The 16,191-nt window shown below is 39.8% G+C and overlaps 1 protein-coding gene and 1 long non-coding RNA gene across 2 annotated transcripts; one reads left to right on the forward strand and one right to left on the reverse strand.

The window, feature by feature from the left end:
- Positions 1-1,876: 1,876 nt before the first annotated feature.
- Positions 1,877-4,560, reverse strand: LOC133004581 (uncharacterized). Its single transcript, XR_009678338.1, has 5 exons — positions 4,383-4,560; positions 3,465-3,610; positions 2,955-3,113; positions 2,713-2,808; positions 1,877-1,984 (listed from the first exon to the last, which is right to left on the reverse strand). It is a non-coding gene; the product is annotated as an uncharacterized LOC133004581 (long non-coding RNA).
- A 2,329-nt stretch (positions 4,561-6,889) lies between these two features.
- Positions 6,890-12,287, forward strand: LOC133000995 (substance-P receptor-like). Its single transcript, XM_061070730.1, has 7 exons — positions 6,890-7,105; positions 8,264-8,439; positions 9,045-9,239; positions 10,763-10,913; positions 11,119-11,315; positions 11,484-11,580; positions 12,144-12,287. The coding sequence occupies exons 1-7, from the start codon at positions 6,890-6,892 to the stop codon at positions 12,285-12,287; spliced, it is 1,176 nt and encodes a 391-aa protein (XP_060926713.1).
- Positions 12,288-16,191: the final 3,904 nt, after the last annotated feature.

Raw genomic sequence — 16,191 nt, forward strand, 5'->3', positions numbered from 1 at the left:
TGCAGGGCCCTGACCGAAAAGGTCTCCCTTTGTTATTAAGGAATGTACGAAGGCAAATGTAAATATTGCAGACTCTCAGATATGGAGATTTGATGCTTTTCTTAGTCACAAATGACAGCAAATGAATCTTGTTGGATTTTGGAACGCTGGTCACCTCTAGTAATTCTCCTCCGACTTAGATTTCCACTGCCTCAACATGTTCCTGTTTACCAAATTTTCACCTTTTAATTTGACTTTTTTATGAATCCAGGTGTTCCATGCTGATGAACAGATAAACGGAGAAAGCTCCCTGCCACCCTCGGGTGAATTCTTCCTCTCTCCATGTTCATGTCACATCCTTTTCCTCTTCACTTGTTCAGGCGTGAGATTTCACTACCTGCGCCGTGGCGTAGGAAGCAGCAGCTGTGAGGGGAGCAGGTGACAAATGAGATTGAATTGCTGTCTCCCCTGCAGTGGAGTTTAATAGCTCCGATGTGATGCAGCAGACAGACAAACAGTTGTGGAGATGCTGAGAGACAAACGCACTCCATCTGTTTTTCCATTCCCTTGGTGAGCTGACATCTAATCTGACCATGGCTTGCCACAAACTACACTGTAAAAAAAGAAAAGTTGACTCAACTTAAAAAAGTAAAGCAACCAGCTGCAACGCTTTTTTGAGTTGACCTAACTTAAGGGCTTGTGAGTTGTGTCAACTTAAATAATTAAGTTCACTCAAAATGTTATATAGAGTAGCTCTGAATGGTGATGTTCTGTTAGACTAACTTAACATCTCCATTCAGAGCTACTCAAATCTACAAGTTAGGAATACTAGATTATATGCATGCTAATGATTTGAAAACATACATCAACAGAACTGGATCGTTTCAGTCGAGAGAACTTAAACTTAAACTTGAAATGCTTAGTTAACTCAACTTTGCTGCCCATCAGTTGAGCTAACTCAAGTTTACTCTATTCATACTGTTGTGGAAATTCAATAATAACACCAAAATTCTATAAAGAATCTGTTTATTAAGAACACAGGGGTTAACATTATATAAATCCAATAACTACAAAAAAGGCAACATTGAAATTGCAGCAGCAGGGATGCTTAAGTGAACTTGGTAACATTATACAATTATTTTCAAAGATAGAATATGTAAACACATAACAAAGTGCAGAACCAGCTCTCAATACTTTAGCTATAATATAGAAAACAGTATGATTGACACTATGAATCACAAAACATGTGTTAGTCAGATACTTGAGGAAACCACTGGCCAAACCCAGCAGTGAAGAAAGTGCATCCATAAAAAACATGTAACAAGACACAAACGTGTTCAGTTGCAGAGATAACCAAATCCAGCACTTAGTAAACACTAACTTCCAATGGGAACATGGGATTCGTAGCAACACTACACAAACTTGTGTAGCTACTACTGAACTTGAAAACATATTTTGAGGAATAAAGTGACATGTCTATAGAAAGTGCATCCATAAAAACGTGTAACAAGACACAAACGTGTTTAGTTTCAGAGACAAACAAATCCAGCAGTTAGTAAACACTAACTTCAAATGGGAACATGGGATTTGTGTAGCTACTACTGAACTTAAAAACATATTTTGAGGAATAAAGTGACATGTCAATGTGTGCAAATATGTGCATTGAACACATGTCTATGTGTCATGGTATCGGGCTACTTTAACAAGTTGTTTTTCAGAGCCTGAACACGGGCAGAACACTCTGTGCCAAGGTTCATAAAAATCTTTTGAAGGGCCTCAAAAGTGTACCTCAACCCTTTGGGGTAGTCCAGGTTGAGGTTGTAGATGCATCCAAAGAGAAGTACAATGGCTGTACTGATGTCAGAGATGTCCTCCACAACAACCTTTTCCCCGATGACAAGGGCAATGTTGATTGTTCTGGGCATTGAGTGAGCTCTCCCAACATCATCTTCAACAATGGTGACTATGCCAAGTTGAACACCTGCAACGGACGTTTCCTCCGAGTCTGTATCATAGAGAAAACAAACAGACATTACTTAAATTTTTAATGTTTTCATCACCACATTTATAAATAAATTATATACCCCTGCCCATGAGTAAAGTGACATGCACCTTTATGAGTTAAACTTTGAGTGCAAGTGACCACTGTTCAAAATATGAAGAAATTTCCTAACGACAAATTTAAGATGCATTAAAAAATACAATTTGTAAGGCCACCAGATAAATTTTGACCACCCAGATGTCATCAATTAATCCATGTGAAGGGATAATTTGTGCGAAATCTGGCATTTTTTTTCTAAAGGTGCTCTTAAAATTCAGCTGGTGTGCAGTTTAAAAGGTGTGGGATAATCCTTTGATTCCATAAGTGTTAACAATCCAAAAAGGATGGACAATATCTCACCCTGACAGTGCATATAAAATCGGCCACAATCCAAACACTAAAACTTGCAGCAAAATTTACTGATTTAAGGTTTTTTTTAGGTCAACCCTCATAGATTACCTCTTGATAATGTGTTTTTACTTTTATTGTTAAAGATTTCAGCCTTAATTAGGGATAACTACTTCTATTACATTAAAGGGAATATAAATAAGTGGTTTTATGCATATTCCTATCAAATGAATGCGTTTGCTCCCTAATCAGAGATGTACTGGCCCCTTGTATATTTATATTGGCCCAGCTATTAAAAAAATGGAAGAAAAAAACTTCAATGGTATAAACCGAAGTATTCTTACCAGACATGTCTTCAGGACGTTGCCTGGATTCTCCCTCAAATAGAGAGGTAGACCTCGGAGAGCTGTGGCCTTCCTTTGTGCAAGCACATTGGTTGTCTGAAAGACACAAATAAAGTTAAAAAAAATATACCATGGCCTGAAAATAAAATCACACCACACCTATTCACAATTTATGTTAATGTCTGTTTGCAATGTGAAAATGCACTCTCAGAAAACCTTAATTTATCTCCTACTTGCATTACCTGTTCATCAAGGTTGTCAAATAGGGCCTTTAAGTCCTTTCCTAGTGTCCCGCTACGTGTTCTGTAAAGCTTTATCAGGTTTGAGGCGTGTGCATCCAAAGATGTGAAGAATGTCTTCTTTAGATCCACTTGAGTGATTCAAAAAAACTCAGCATATATCTAAGAGAGGAGAAATAACAGTATTAGTGTTAATACAGACTCCAATTACAGAAGGTGCCCACATTGTACAGTTATAAACTAAAAAGGTTTGCTACATCCGGAAGCTGAGCAGAATGGTGGAATTGGTAGAGCATTTAGGACATTACACATTATATAAAAAAAAAATCTTACCAACAGTAAACAGTAAACAATAAACAGTCACATGCTGCCTCAAATTAGTCCTTAGATGGGCTATGTATTTCTTTGGGGCACAGATGTCTTTAAAGTCACACAATTGACAAAAAAAGGTGACTTCTACTTCAGTTTTTCTGGACTTTGTGTGTACTCTTGAAAGGTGGCATTTTAACCCACCGCTTGTTTTGAAAGTGCAGCAGCAGTCAGTGTACAGGCACGGCAGTGGCCAGAAGCGTCCCCGGTAGTGGCAAAGTCGGTAATGCTTGAGGAGAATATCCTGATTAGGGTGCGAGAACTTGCACTCCTTACACTGCATCCAAATCCTGTGAAACAAGGAAAACACATTTAGTTTATGAGTTTAACACCACCCAAATGAACAAACTCAATTTGGCTGAGGCAGAGGTAGGCAACCTTTAAATCAAAAGAACCATTTTGCCCACTCTTCGCCCAAATAAAATTAGTCTGGAGCTGAGAAACATATTTGATAAGAAAGCTTATAAAGTTGCATTTATGAAATTATAGAACAATAAAGAACTGTTGACTTTTATAGCTATTTTTACCTGTTACAAAGGAAAAAACACCAAACTCTTATGAAGAGAAGAAAAATACAGAGGCAAGTGTAGGTGTACTTTGAAATAAATTAAACACAGAACTATGTAGGGCTATTTGAGTTACATTTCCCCATATTTGTGGGAAATGTATGTAATAAGTAGTTATTTTGAAATAAATAACACGTGAACGAGCTCTGTATGAAAGCTTAATTGTTAAATTCACCGTTATGCTAAGATTCAAACAGAAAAGACACCAACAGACGACACATACCCCAGTATACACAAGGAGAAGATCATCAAAATTTACCATTATTTTATTGATAACTCAACTTAACACGTTGGTAGTTTATAAACGTAGCACGGTGGTTTGGGTGGGGTTGGTCTACAGATAACTGAAAGTTAGCAAACACGTGGCTTTCACGGGTAGCTAACAGGTAGATTTTATGGATAGCTTACACAAGTAGTTTTGTAAACGTTGTGAATCATTGCATTCGAAAGACAACGGGTCGCAGAATAACCAGTAAAATAGCGGCGGGAGTCTTACCTAGTTAGTGCTGGAAGAAAGTGAGGAGGACACGCAGCCGTAGGACATGCGGTCGGAGGACATCAGTCGACAAAACTTGCCGTCGGGCGATATCAGGCGGCGGAACTTGCGATAGAAGGACGTGCATCTGATCAACTACACCCCAACATGTCCAGACAAGCCCACTCTACCTGAGCGCGCTGGGCTGGCGTCTCAAAACACGAGTGCGCAGTGACGCTGACTACGTCATGACGTCGCTTTCCGGACGCGGAAGCCACGCTGAAGCGCCGTGCAGCGCTTGCTCCAACATTAACCAACATTGTCCCATCATTAATCTTTTTTTTCACTGCACTTCTCCACTTCAATTATTAATTTAATGCCATCCATGTTGAAGAAGTTCTCCGCTGTTTGCTCCGTTAAATGTCGGCTGTCGAGGGTAAATTACGTATTCTCCACTCAAGCCTGTGTGGAGAATACGTAGCCCCACTCTCTCTTTTAATCTTTATCACTGCTTGTGTGGCTGCAGTGGATGGGCAGAGGGGGACATTTAATAATGTGGTTGGTAAAAGTGGTAAAATTAAAACTCCAAGACGACAGAAGGTGAATACAAAGTAAGGGGTAAAAAGAAATCTGAACATGCTATATATATATATATATTATATGTGTGTGTAAATGTGTATAATAATAATACAAGACATAAATATATATGTTCACATATGTATATATGTTTGTTTGTGTGTGTGTGTTTATATATACATATCTAAGTAGATATATTCCATATATAAATGCATTCATATCATTCAATCTGAACTTATATTTGCATCCCGGAGCTGGCTAAGCAATATTTGAAGTTTCCTCAACTTAAAATGTTCAGTTGACTGCACTACTTATTTGTAAACTTGAAACTTTGGGTTTGCTCAACATTTTAAAAAAAAATTTGCTCACTCAACTTTTAAAAATAAGTTAGACCAATGATTTTGAAGTTGGGCTTTTTACAGTGTACCGACTATATGACCTGAACTAATCAAGCCCTTAATGCACAGCAAGACAAACAGGGCTGCAATAAACTGTTCAGCTTGACTTTCCTGTTGCCTATTTTAGAATGAACATACAATTTAGCTGGAGTGGATACAGTATTGAAGCATGAAATCCATATGGCAATTACCAGATTGGCAGGTCCTGACAAAGTGAGTGTGGGAGGAAATTTATCAGGGACACAAAACGTTGAAACCTCAGAGAGAGACAGAATTTCAATAGAAGATCAACAAAATGACAATACTTACAACATAAATGAGAAAAAGTACACTTTCAAATAAATGAAGAGGTGTTTTAAAGTATTGTACAAAAGAAAAGGTCTGACAGAGATGGAGGGAGCAGTAATGACAGATGTAATTATAGAGGTATATAGATTCAAACATGGTAGTATATGTGAGTCTGCATATTATCTAAACAGTCTAGTTGTAGTGTAGTTTTCTCTAACAGCAACAGTATCAGTGTTGGGTGTATAAACTGTCAATGAATGACTCACAGTATATATACCAATTTGATTATATGTACAAATCATACAAAGGCCGCAAACTCATGGTCGCCTTATTGGATTTCTTACAGAGCTTTCAGTCTAGCTCTAGTATTATGGACACACTTAAGAAGCCATTGCCAGGATAATCCATGATAATAATAAAAAAATATATATAATATGAGCTAATAGGCCAAATGTTATCAGAAGATTGCTTTACAACACTATATCTGCTTGCAATAACATTATGGTGTGTTACAAGCCATAGATTATTTACTCAGACAGTTACCTGTTTTGGACATTTTGACTCATGGCATTATATAAACCATTATCATCAGGGCGACTGAGGGCTAATCAGGGCCGGGTCTAGGCAGGGGCAAGAGGGGGCCTGGCCCCCTCAAATAAATGTTGTGCCCCCTCAAACTAAATCCCAATTTATAATAATAATAATATAATAAAGCACAATGCCCCCTCCAGATTTGTGGCTGCCCCCTCATACATGCCTGTCTAGACCCGGCCCTGGGGCTAATCCTGCTGGGATCGTATTAGAGGGTCCGGATAAATTGTGGTGCACAACAGGGGCATATGAAGTGATTTCGACTTCGGCCAAATCAGACCGAGATGGATCATTTGGTGTTATAGGTGTGTATGTGTGTGTGTGTGTGTGTGTGTGTGTGTGTGTGTGTGTGTGTGTGTGTGTGTGTGTGTGTGTGTGTGTGTGTGTGTGTGTGTGTGTGTGTGTGTGTGTGTGAGGGGGGAGGGCAAACAACCTGAAGAGCGTCGTTCACGCGGTGCGTCGTGCGTATTGGTCTGGTGAGGTCCTCCAGAGCGCAGCGCGCTCTCCTCGCTGTGCGTAAAGAGAGCTGTGCCACACAATGCGCCGAGAGTACTTTTTCATATGTTCACCAGCGAGGCTTCTATTGCTCATCGTAGAAGGGAATCAGCTCAGGTGACGGGATATGATCTATTTTTAACATCCAACTCACCAAACAGTCAGACAGATGCCCGGAAGATGGACCCGCTGTACAACGCCACCGATTGTAACGGGACGACCGGCTCCGTTAACTGCAGCGACGGCTTCAACCAGTTCGTCCAGCCGGTGTGGCAGATCACGCTGTGGGCTGTCGCTTATTGCAGCATTGTCGCGGTGTCTGTGCTCGGTAACATGGTGGTTATCTGGATTATTCTGGCGCACAAATGCATGAGGACCGTCACCAATTACTTTCTGGTAAGTAACCGCCGTTTACTTTCAGGCTTACTTTAAATGTAAAGTATTGTTTAATAGGATACAACTTAAAAACATATATATTTTGAGGAATTGAATGATGATATGTAATGTTTGGATTGTTATAAATCAAAAGCTGCATTTCTTTCTCATCATTTTGTGAATTGTTGTAGGCTATATATTGCATCAACTATCGATAAGAAAGGCACTGATTTAATGAGCAACATGATCTTTCTGAGCAAGAAATGTAGTGAGAAAATGCAAGAATTCAAAATTATTTAAGAGATTAACTAATTAATCAACTAACTTGAATCCCATATAACATTAGAACAGACTACTAGTAGTAGTACAATAACATACATACTGATAATCAACAGTCCCCTCAACATCTATGAGCACAGGGGAATATTTGAAATGACTTCTTTGCTAAGCTTTTTTCCTCACACATTGCAGCTCTACAGTATGGAATCATGAAAAACCTCGTATTCAACACACGCTTGCTCTGTAGCAGCTAATGAGGGATGTAAATAATGACTATTTTCAGTATTTCAGGTGTTCATGGAACAATTTATATTTTTGATTATAATTATAGATATTGAAGCTCTGTTTTCAAGTCGCAAAACTATGGAGCATATTACCTCACAGTTGGCCAAAATATATTTATCAACTGCAGCAGCTAGTTTATTTTATGAAATCTTTTTTAAAGAAAACGTGTGATTTTGATGAAGACAAGCATTTCAGAATGATATTTTACTTACCTTTTTTAGTTTTTAACACATTTGCTCCAAAAGTATTTTGTATATTTGTGTAAAAATGTCCTCCGTCTAATCAATAAATTGTGCAGCACTAATGGAGTTTCATAAACTGAGAGAGCTCAGTTGTCTTCTTCATAGAACAAGCTTAAAAATAGTGACCAGTGAGCATACTTTTGGTCATGACGAGACCCTTTATCTTCTCTATTCATTCAGCTCTGAAGGGAAAAGACAGATTCATGTACAGAATTTTGTCTCCCTGTTGTTGTTGTACCTATATGGTTGCAACATGTCATTGGGGTTTTGATTATGTCTTCATAGGGAGAAAGTCATGCATCCCACTGGGCCAGTTCATGTGGACTGTTATATCTGCTGGGTTTCTCACTGGGACTCTGTTGTTCCTCTGCAGGTCAACCTGGCCTTAGCTGAGGCTGCCATGTCTGCGTTCAACACAGTGATCAACTTTGTGTATGCTGTTCACAACGAGTGGTACTTTGGTTTGGTTTACTGCCGCTTCCACAACTTCTTCCCCATCGCAGCCATATTTGCCAGCATTTACTCCATGACGGCCATCGCTCTGGACAGGTTTGTGTGTGTGTGTGTCTGTGTTTTCAGCAGTGTCTGTATTACAAAATAGATGTCTTTAGATTAACAGGAATACAAGCCATTCTTAACGGCAGCATTGTAAATAAATAAGACTGGAAACTCTGACAATCAGATTATATTTTGAAATTTTATCACTATTATTTTTTGAAAAATCACACAATTTTTACCGGTCGAAAAGGATGAGAAATTATGAAACATAAATGTGACTTAAGTGCAGTGGAAGGAAATTCAGCAAATATATCATGAAATACAGTAATCCTATAACATAAATGCAGGAGAGATGAAAAATGGCTGCTTAAACATTGCAATGTGTGGACCATTATGGAGACTGAACTGAAGTCTACTGTGGTGTCTACCATCTGAGATTAGCTTGTGCGCATTCAAAATTAGCTAATAAGCTCGAACAGCTCCGGGAAGAACTGGAAGAAAAAGCTTTATACTGTGGAACACCAAGTTGTCCCGTTTAATACCAAATATCACATCATAGCATTATTGTGTCAATTCCAACAGGAAATGGATGTTTTTTAATAACAAATATTGTTTAAAATGTGACATGCACATACCGTCTGTCTTGGTTTACACAGATACATGGCTATCATCCACCCCCTGAAGCAGAGGATGTCTTCCACACAGACTCGTGTGGTGATTGGTGTGATCTGGACCCTGGCTCTGCTTCTAGCCTTCCCTCAGTACTACTACTCATCTACCGCCCTGCTGCCCGGACGCGCCGTCTGCTACATAGACTGGCCGGAGTACTCCACTGTGGACTTCAAGAAGATGTGAGTATAGAATGTGAGGTTTCTTTTCTTATATATGAAGAGTAGCTAGTGAATAAAGATGGATTACATGACAGCTCCCCAAGTGATGCCACAACGTCTTGTTCGCCCCCTGGTGATTGGCTGCATTGTAGGTCTGAAAATTGAATATGGACCAAACAAAAAAAATAACTTCAAATCTTAAATACATTTTTTTTATGATGGTTTCTTATAACACGTATTTTCAAGTAGCCATGTTTCTGATCTTTTTGGTTATGACTCTGGTGGATGCATGTATCTGTGAGACCTCAAAACCCGAAGCTCCACTCAGAAATGGCAATGCTGTTATTTTGGCTTATTTTTTGTGCAGTGATAGGAAGTTGAGGAAGTTCTAGCATATTTATTTACAGTTCATATGATCAACAAAGAGAGTACAATCGTTTTTCTTTAAGTATCAAACTAACTTTGAGCCTTCTGACAGTAATTGTAATTTTCATGCCTCTTGTTTTCAAACCTGTTGCAAGTAGCTGAGGGTTGTTGCTGCCCCTATACCACAGATTGCCACTTTCACACCTCTATTCAATGAAAAGCAATACATGTCTTATGAATTTCAGGCCTTGTTGTGTTATATATTGTGGAGGTGAAGTATTAAACTCATTTGTTGACACCCTGAACATCTGCTTGGGCCCCAACAGTATTCAGAATCATTTTCAGACTAAATTTTTAATAAATGAATAGGTTCCAGTTTAGAGTATTATCTTACTCCGCTTCAGGCTGCTCGGTGTCCTGCTTCTCGGGGTGGTTTTTCATTTCAAGCCATATTGAGAGTCCTTATTTTATGTATTTCATGCCAAGAATGTCAGAACTGGTCCATCTCTATGCTTAGTATATATCCAGCAGCATTACATCGTACAGGTTAATAAGGTTTGATCCCCATGGTCATCCCACAGCAGACAGAAACACCTTCTGCTTCGTGCTACACTCTGTCTGAACCAGAGCGATAATCATTCTTATGCAGAGTTCATGAATATGAAAAATAAACCCTGAAGCTGAAAATGTGTCCATGAGGAAGTGTATCTGCAGCTAAAAGAGGAAAAGGGCGTCAGTCAATTTTATTTCCAAAATGAATAGGTTAATATTATCCTTGAACACCCTGCTAACACACCTTTTTAAGTCTCTTTCTTAAATCTTTATTAAGTAAGGTTAGGTTCAAGGGGACTTTTCTAGTTGATAAGCAGGTGGAATATTTGTTTTATTTAGAGACTATCCTCTTGGAAAAACAACTTAGCCATGGTTCATCTGTGCAGCTGTAAGACCATACTTATGTTACATTTTTGGCTGACATGGAGAGGACGACCTAAGGAGCGAGACAATCTAGGAGGAGGCGGGTGTAGATTCATGGGTTAATAAATCATATGACTGTTATTTCCCATGTGAAACCAACCATTTATGTGGTTTCTTTTATCCAATAAAAAAATCAAGTCCATATTATCAAAAGGTGTCCTCCCTTCTCTTCTCTCCTGTTGACATGTCTTATTTCTCTGTAGATACTACGTGTGTGTGACACTGCTCATCTACTTCCTGCCCCTGTGCGTTATGGGCTGCGCGTACACAATTGTAGGTGTCACCCTCTGGGCGAGTGAGATTCCCGGAAACTCGTCCGAACACTACAAACAACAGCTCATTGCCAAACGCAAGGTGAGGCGGACGCTCACTATAACTACATCTACTGTTTATTATGTCTTCCCCCTTCAGCCCCCTAACATCCCACTGTCCCCACACACTATCATGTAATTTAATGGCTTTTTAATCCCCACACCAGAAAACAAATAAAATCAACAGATTAATTTTAAACCCACCGTGCACCCCCCTCCCCTGTCTCCACTGTGTTGTCCCGTGGCAGGTGGTGAAGCTGATGATCGTGGTGGTGTGTACGTTCGCTGTCTGCTGGCTGCCCTATCACATCTACTTCTTACTGCACCAGTTCTTCCCGGAGCTGTTCGAGCAGCGCTACATCCAGCAGGTGTACCTGGCCGTCATGTGGCTCGCCATGAGCTCCACCATGTACAACCCGATCATCTACTACTGCCTCAACAGCAGGTTGGAGGTCTTGTCTGCTTTTCACTGTCAAAATGTTGGATTCTTTTAGTTCCTGACTCTCACTTGTTTAGGTGATCTCCTCATGTGACAGGTAATCTGTATTAGTGTGTGTAAAGTGCCGGTTGTTTAATCCACCCTGTTATGAAATATTTGCCCTCCACTCGGCAGGTTTAGAGCAGGCTTTCAGAAGGCGTTTTGCTGCTGCAACGCCACCATCATCAAGGAGGAGCTAGAGCTCAAGTCACCCCGTTACCTGCAAACACAGGTTTGTTTGCGTGTGCGTGTGTGTGTGTGTGTGTGTGTGTGTCGATGTGAGAGAGTTGTCTTCTTCTGTGGTGGAGAGATGAAGTCCTGATCGTCTATCCTGTCTCACCTCTGTTCGACCAGTTTCAGTCAGTATTATCTCTTCCATCAGGATGGCATAAAAAAACTGGCAGTCTTTCCATAGTCCACTGCAGCAACTGCTATTGAAAACATTCAACTCAGTTAGCGGAGAAAAAACTAGAATGACATTTGAGTGTAGGACCCAACAGACCCCTTATGAGACCACATTTAAATCCACTTGATGTTGGTCAGATCTGCATTACAGGCTGTGGGATAGCATTATATTCACCTCATGCTTAAAGTTTCAAATAAACCATGAATTTAACCAAACAGGGTAATGAAATAAGAGTCTGATCTTATATTTTTACTTTTAAATCACTAGGACTAAATGGTTCCACACAGTAATACAAGAACGTCAATATTTCTATAATTCCAAGGAAACATAGCATTGTTAAGCAAAAAAAAGGTAAATGAAGCTGATGATAGTTTTGTTTCTCTTTTCAGGCGAGCATATACCGAGCCAGCAGGATGGAGACCGTTGTCTCCGCTGCCGACCACCCTGCAGCAGAGGATCAGAAGCGGGCAGAGCCTCTCACACCCCGCCTCACTTGGGGGTCACAACCAATGGCTCAGGCTCCGAGATGTTGACCGCATGAGTCCTCATAGTAGAGCAGACACCTCGAAGAGTGATGTGCTGCAGTGTGGAAACAAAGTGCTGACATGTGGTTCAAACCTGGCACTGTATGGGACAATCATGATCAGATGGCAAAGAAATCTGCACTTGATCGGGTCCATTAGTGATATTTTGTTCAAGCCATTTTGCCAAGTGCATGAATATCCAGTCGACATCACGGGGGGAGAAGAAACACTACAGTACACATCACACTGGTTCTTTTCAGCGCTCAGCACGAGTGCGGTGTCGTCACTTGACCCCACAGCATTCTCGGGCTGCCTTTGGAGTGAGACCTTCGGCTTCCCCTGGCAACGGCGCCGCGTCAATTTCAGTCTGTGGCGACGTGTTTGTGTTGTGTGGAAATAGGGAGGGCGGCTTCAGAGCGTGTGCGTGGAGATCTAGCACCTGTTGGACGGGATTAGCCCCTTGTTTTGACAATGTGTAGAGCGGGGTACAGCCGCAGCAGCTAAATATAGAGGACGGAGCGGCAGAAAGGGAGACACATATGGAAGGATTGATAAAGTCGGGGAGAGGAAAAGAAAGGATAGGAAAACATGTGGAGCTTTACTGCCAGCGAACTATCTGTGTGCTCTCTTTACAGGCTAAAGACTGGGGGAAGTGATTCGTCGCTGGTGAGGAAGGAGCGATGCTATTTCAGCCTCAGAGACAACAGCTGCACAACGCTGGTCAAAGAATGTCCACATACAGTTTACTGAACTTTAACAACTCTTTTTCTCATTATGTGAGCAGGGACCAAATATTTGATATCTTGTGGCTCAAGGACGTCTCGCTATTTATGGGTTCATTTCAATAATCTGCAAATGATCCATGTATTGTATTTGTTGTTAGAGAGAATTGATTTGTATTTATATGGGTTTTAACTAGGACTGGAACGACATGTTGATTTGCATGGAGTACTTGAATCCAATCATCAGCGATTCTCAAAACACTGAAGGAAGACACTGACAATAATGATGCTCTGTACACTTTTTGAAACTGAAATGTCTGACAGCAGCTCAAGCGCTTTGCTCAATGTGAACTCCTACTGCTGCTCATGACCCCCCAGGTGGTCCCTCTTGGTTTGGGAGCCACTGCTGTCGTGCAGATCCTAATGGCTCTTGTTGGTAAAGCCTTTTTTGGGGGAGCACATTTACGAGCTGTAAATAGTTTGGTTATGTGTATATTTACATAAAAAACAAAGTGAAGGAGATTTCACAGTGCATGTAACTTTTAGCAGATCCATAATATTAAATGATGTGTATCTCCAATTACAAAGTGAACCATATTGAGCACCATCTACAGTGACTACAGACTTGAGTAAACATTTCTGAGTGATCCCTCTACTTTAAAATATTAGCTTCTGAGATGGATAGTATCAAAATAGATTCCATGTTCAAATATGTCACATATTTTTTTTCAAGTCTTTTTATTTCTCAGGATTAGGGCTATATAAAAAATTGGGATATAAAATAATTGTTTGTAGCAGCCAAAGTGTCAACAGAGACGGCCTCCATGATTTGGTATTTAAACTTCGTGAATCCATCCTCAAAGTATCGCTGCCTAGTTATAAAATTGCTGCGACTCTGCTGCCCTTCACAAAACGAGCATTTGTTATTTACCTCCGATTGAGTTGTCAACACACAATAGTTTATTGATTGATTTGGTGGTAATGAAGATGAAGCCTGTTAATTCAATTCACCTCATAAATTATGACATATTTCTCTCACTTAGATGATGAAGTGAATCAGCTGATTCTAACTATAAAAAGTGTTGGTACTGATAATGGTGATCTTTGTCGTGGGATCTCTTTGTATTGCATCTTTGAAGTGTCATCATTATGTATGTAATGTAATATAGTTAATTTGTGTTGAAGAATCAGATTTTAGACTGCCAACTTAACTTAACAAACAAAATAGTGCCGATCATGATAAATAATAATTATAACAATAATTATTAAGTAATAAAGTATCTATCTTACAAGTGCATATCAGAGAGCTGGAAATCTGTTGCTATAGAAACAGCTACTGAAACTCACAGTGCTACCAGAAGAAATCTGATAACTGGTTTCAGGTCAAATGACCTCCTCATAACATGGATGTGTTTCCAGCTTTGACAAAATGTCCAGTCGGCTGTTCGACTGTGCTGGTTCTCCTGTGTGTTGTGTTGGTTGTGTGGGTTTAGTGTGCTGCCACCACAACACAATCATTCTCATGTCTTCCCAGTGGATATCAGATTAACCAGCTTCAGCTCATAGTCACACTGAGGTACTAATTAGTTTGCTCTTGAAATTAAATATAAATATGCATTTATGTTTTCCAGAGCTGTGAGCATGTGCAAGGCTTCCACCCGAGGTTTGTCAGGAACGTTAGTGAACCAAGCCTTCAGCCACATCTGCACATGCTGTATGATGGGAGATACTTTTTTCAGAGAGTGTGACATGTGCCTTGCATGAGTGCATAGTAGTAGTGTTCCCAGTGTTCAGCACGGGCTGATATTTGACTTTTAAATGAACATCTGGTCGAAAAGAGGAATGTGATGGTAACACTGACTGACCGGATGATGCCTGTGGTGCATAGTGCCACTGACAAGGATTTTTTTTTAGAACAAATCAAACCTGAACATCACTCAGTAGAGCATATACCTCTGCCAAGGCTCAGCAGTCCCCTTCAATCAAGCTGCACCAAATTTCAAATGCTCATGTAAGTCAGCTTTATATGTTTGTTTTTATTTATATATACTTGAATTCCTTCCTCAAAATTTCCTGGATCTGTCTATTTCCCTCTTGGTCCATGTCCTGTCCTTCCACTGAGTTTTGTGAGAATCTGTTCTATAGTTTCTGCATAAATCACCTGACAACAAACACACACACACACATTAAAATAAATTGTTGGAGTCACCAACATATTTTTGGGAGACCATTACTATATAGAACTTCTGCTTTACTTGAATGTAACATTTTGTGCTTCTTTATATTTTTTACTCAACTACATATATATGATTTTTACATGTTACTCAATAAACATATTTTAAAGATGAATAAAGAGATTCCCAACTTGTTGAAATTCTTTCCACGTGTTTCAGATGTCTATGAGCTGTGATCTGTTCGTTCACTGAGGTGATTTCTTATCTCAATGTCTGTTTTCATTTCAATAACTCTTCCAGGCCTGATACATCACAAACAAAAGCAATGAACAAAAACTGACTTCAACAAGCTCTGCACATCAAACCAAGCAAGACAGAAACTAATCCGTCTGAAATGCACATTAACTCAAGTAAAGCATCCATGATGCCACCCACAGTGATATAAGTTCACTCCCCTCAGGAGGCTCCAAACTCTCCAATGACGGTGGTTTACACTTGTCATCAGGTCTTTAAATATATACAAACAAGTCCAGTTGCTCTTGATCTGAGCGACCTCTCTTAGATAGATCTGGACGACTGAATGACCACAAACATGATATAAATTCACTTATAGTATAATCTTAGAACTTCTTCGACCACTGACAGGCCTCATTTCAGATGTTGATTACAAAACATGATACTTAACTGCAATTTTCAATGTTAGTTTGCACAGTATGACTATTACCTGTCATCTCGACTTGCATGATACTGTGTTTTTGGCCACTTGGGGGCAGCAGTACAAACTGCAAACACAACACTGTTCTCAATTATACGAGGCAGATCATGTTGAGTCTATTGTGGGATGAAGACAAACTTTCAATTTAGAGTAGAAAGTGCTTGTTGTAATCTTGTGTGAATTTATGTTTTCTCCACAGGAGAAGGCTTGAAGGATCCTTTCTTAAGTCCTTCACACTAACTACGAACCGACTAACTTTATGTGCCTGCAAATATTTTGCAGATACGGCAGTGACACAAATT

This window comes from Limanda limanda, chromosome 1 (assembly GCF_963576545.1).
Source record: "Limanda limanda chromosome 1, fLimLim1.1, whole genome shotgun sequence".
NCBI lineage: Eukaryota > Metazoa > Chordata > Actinopteri > Pleuronectiformes > Pleuronectidae > Limanda > Limanda limanda.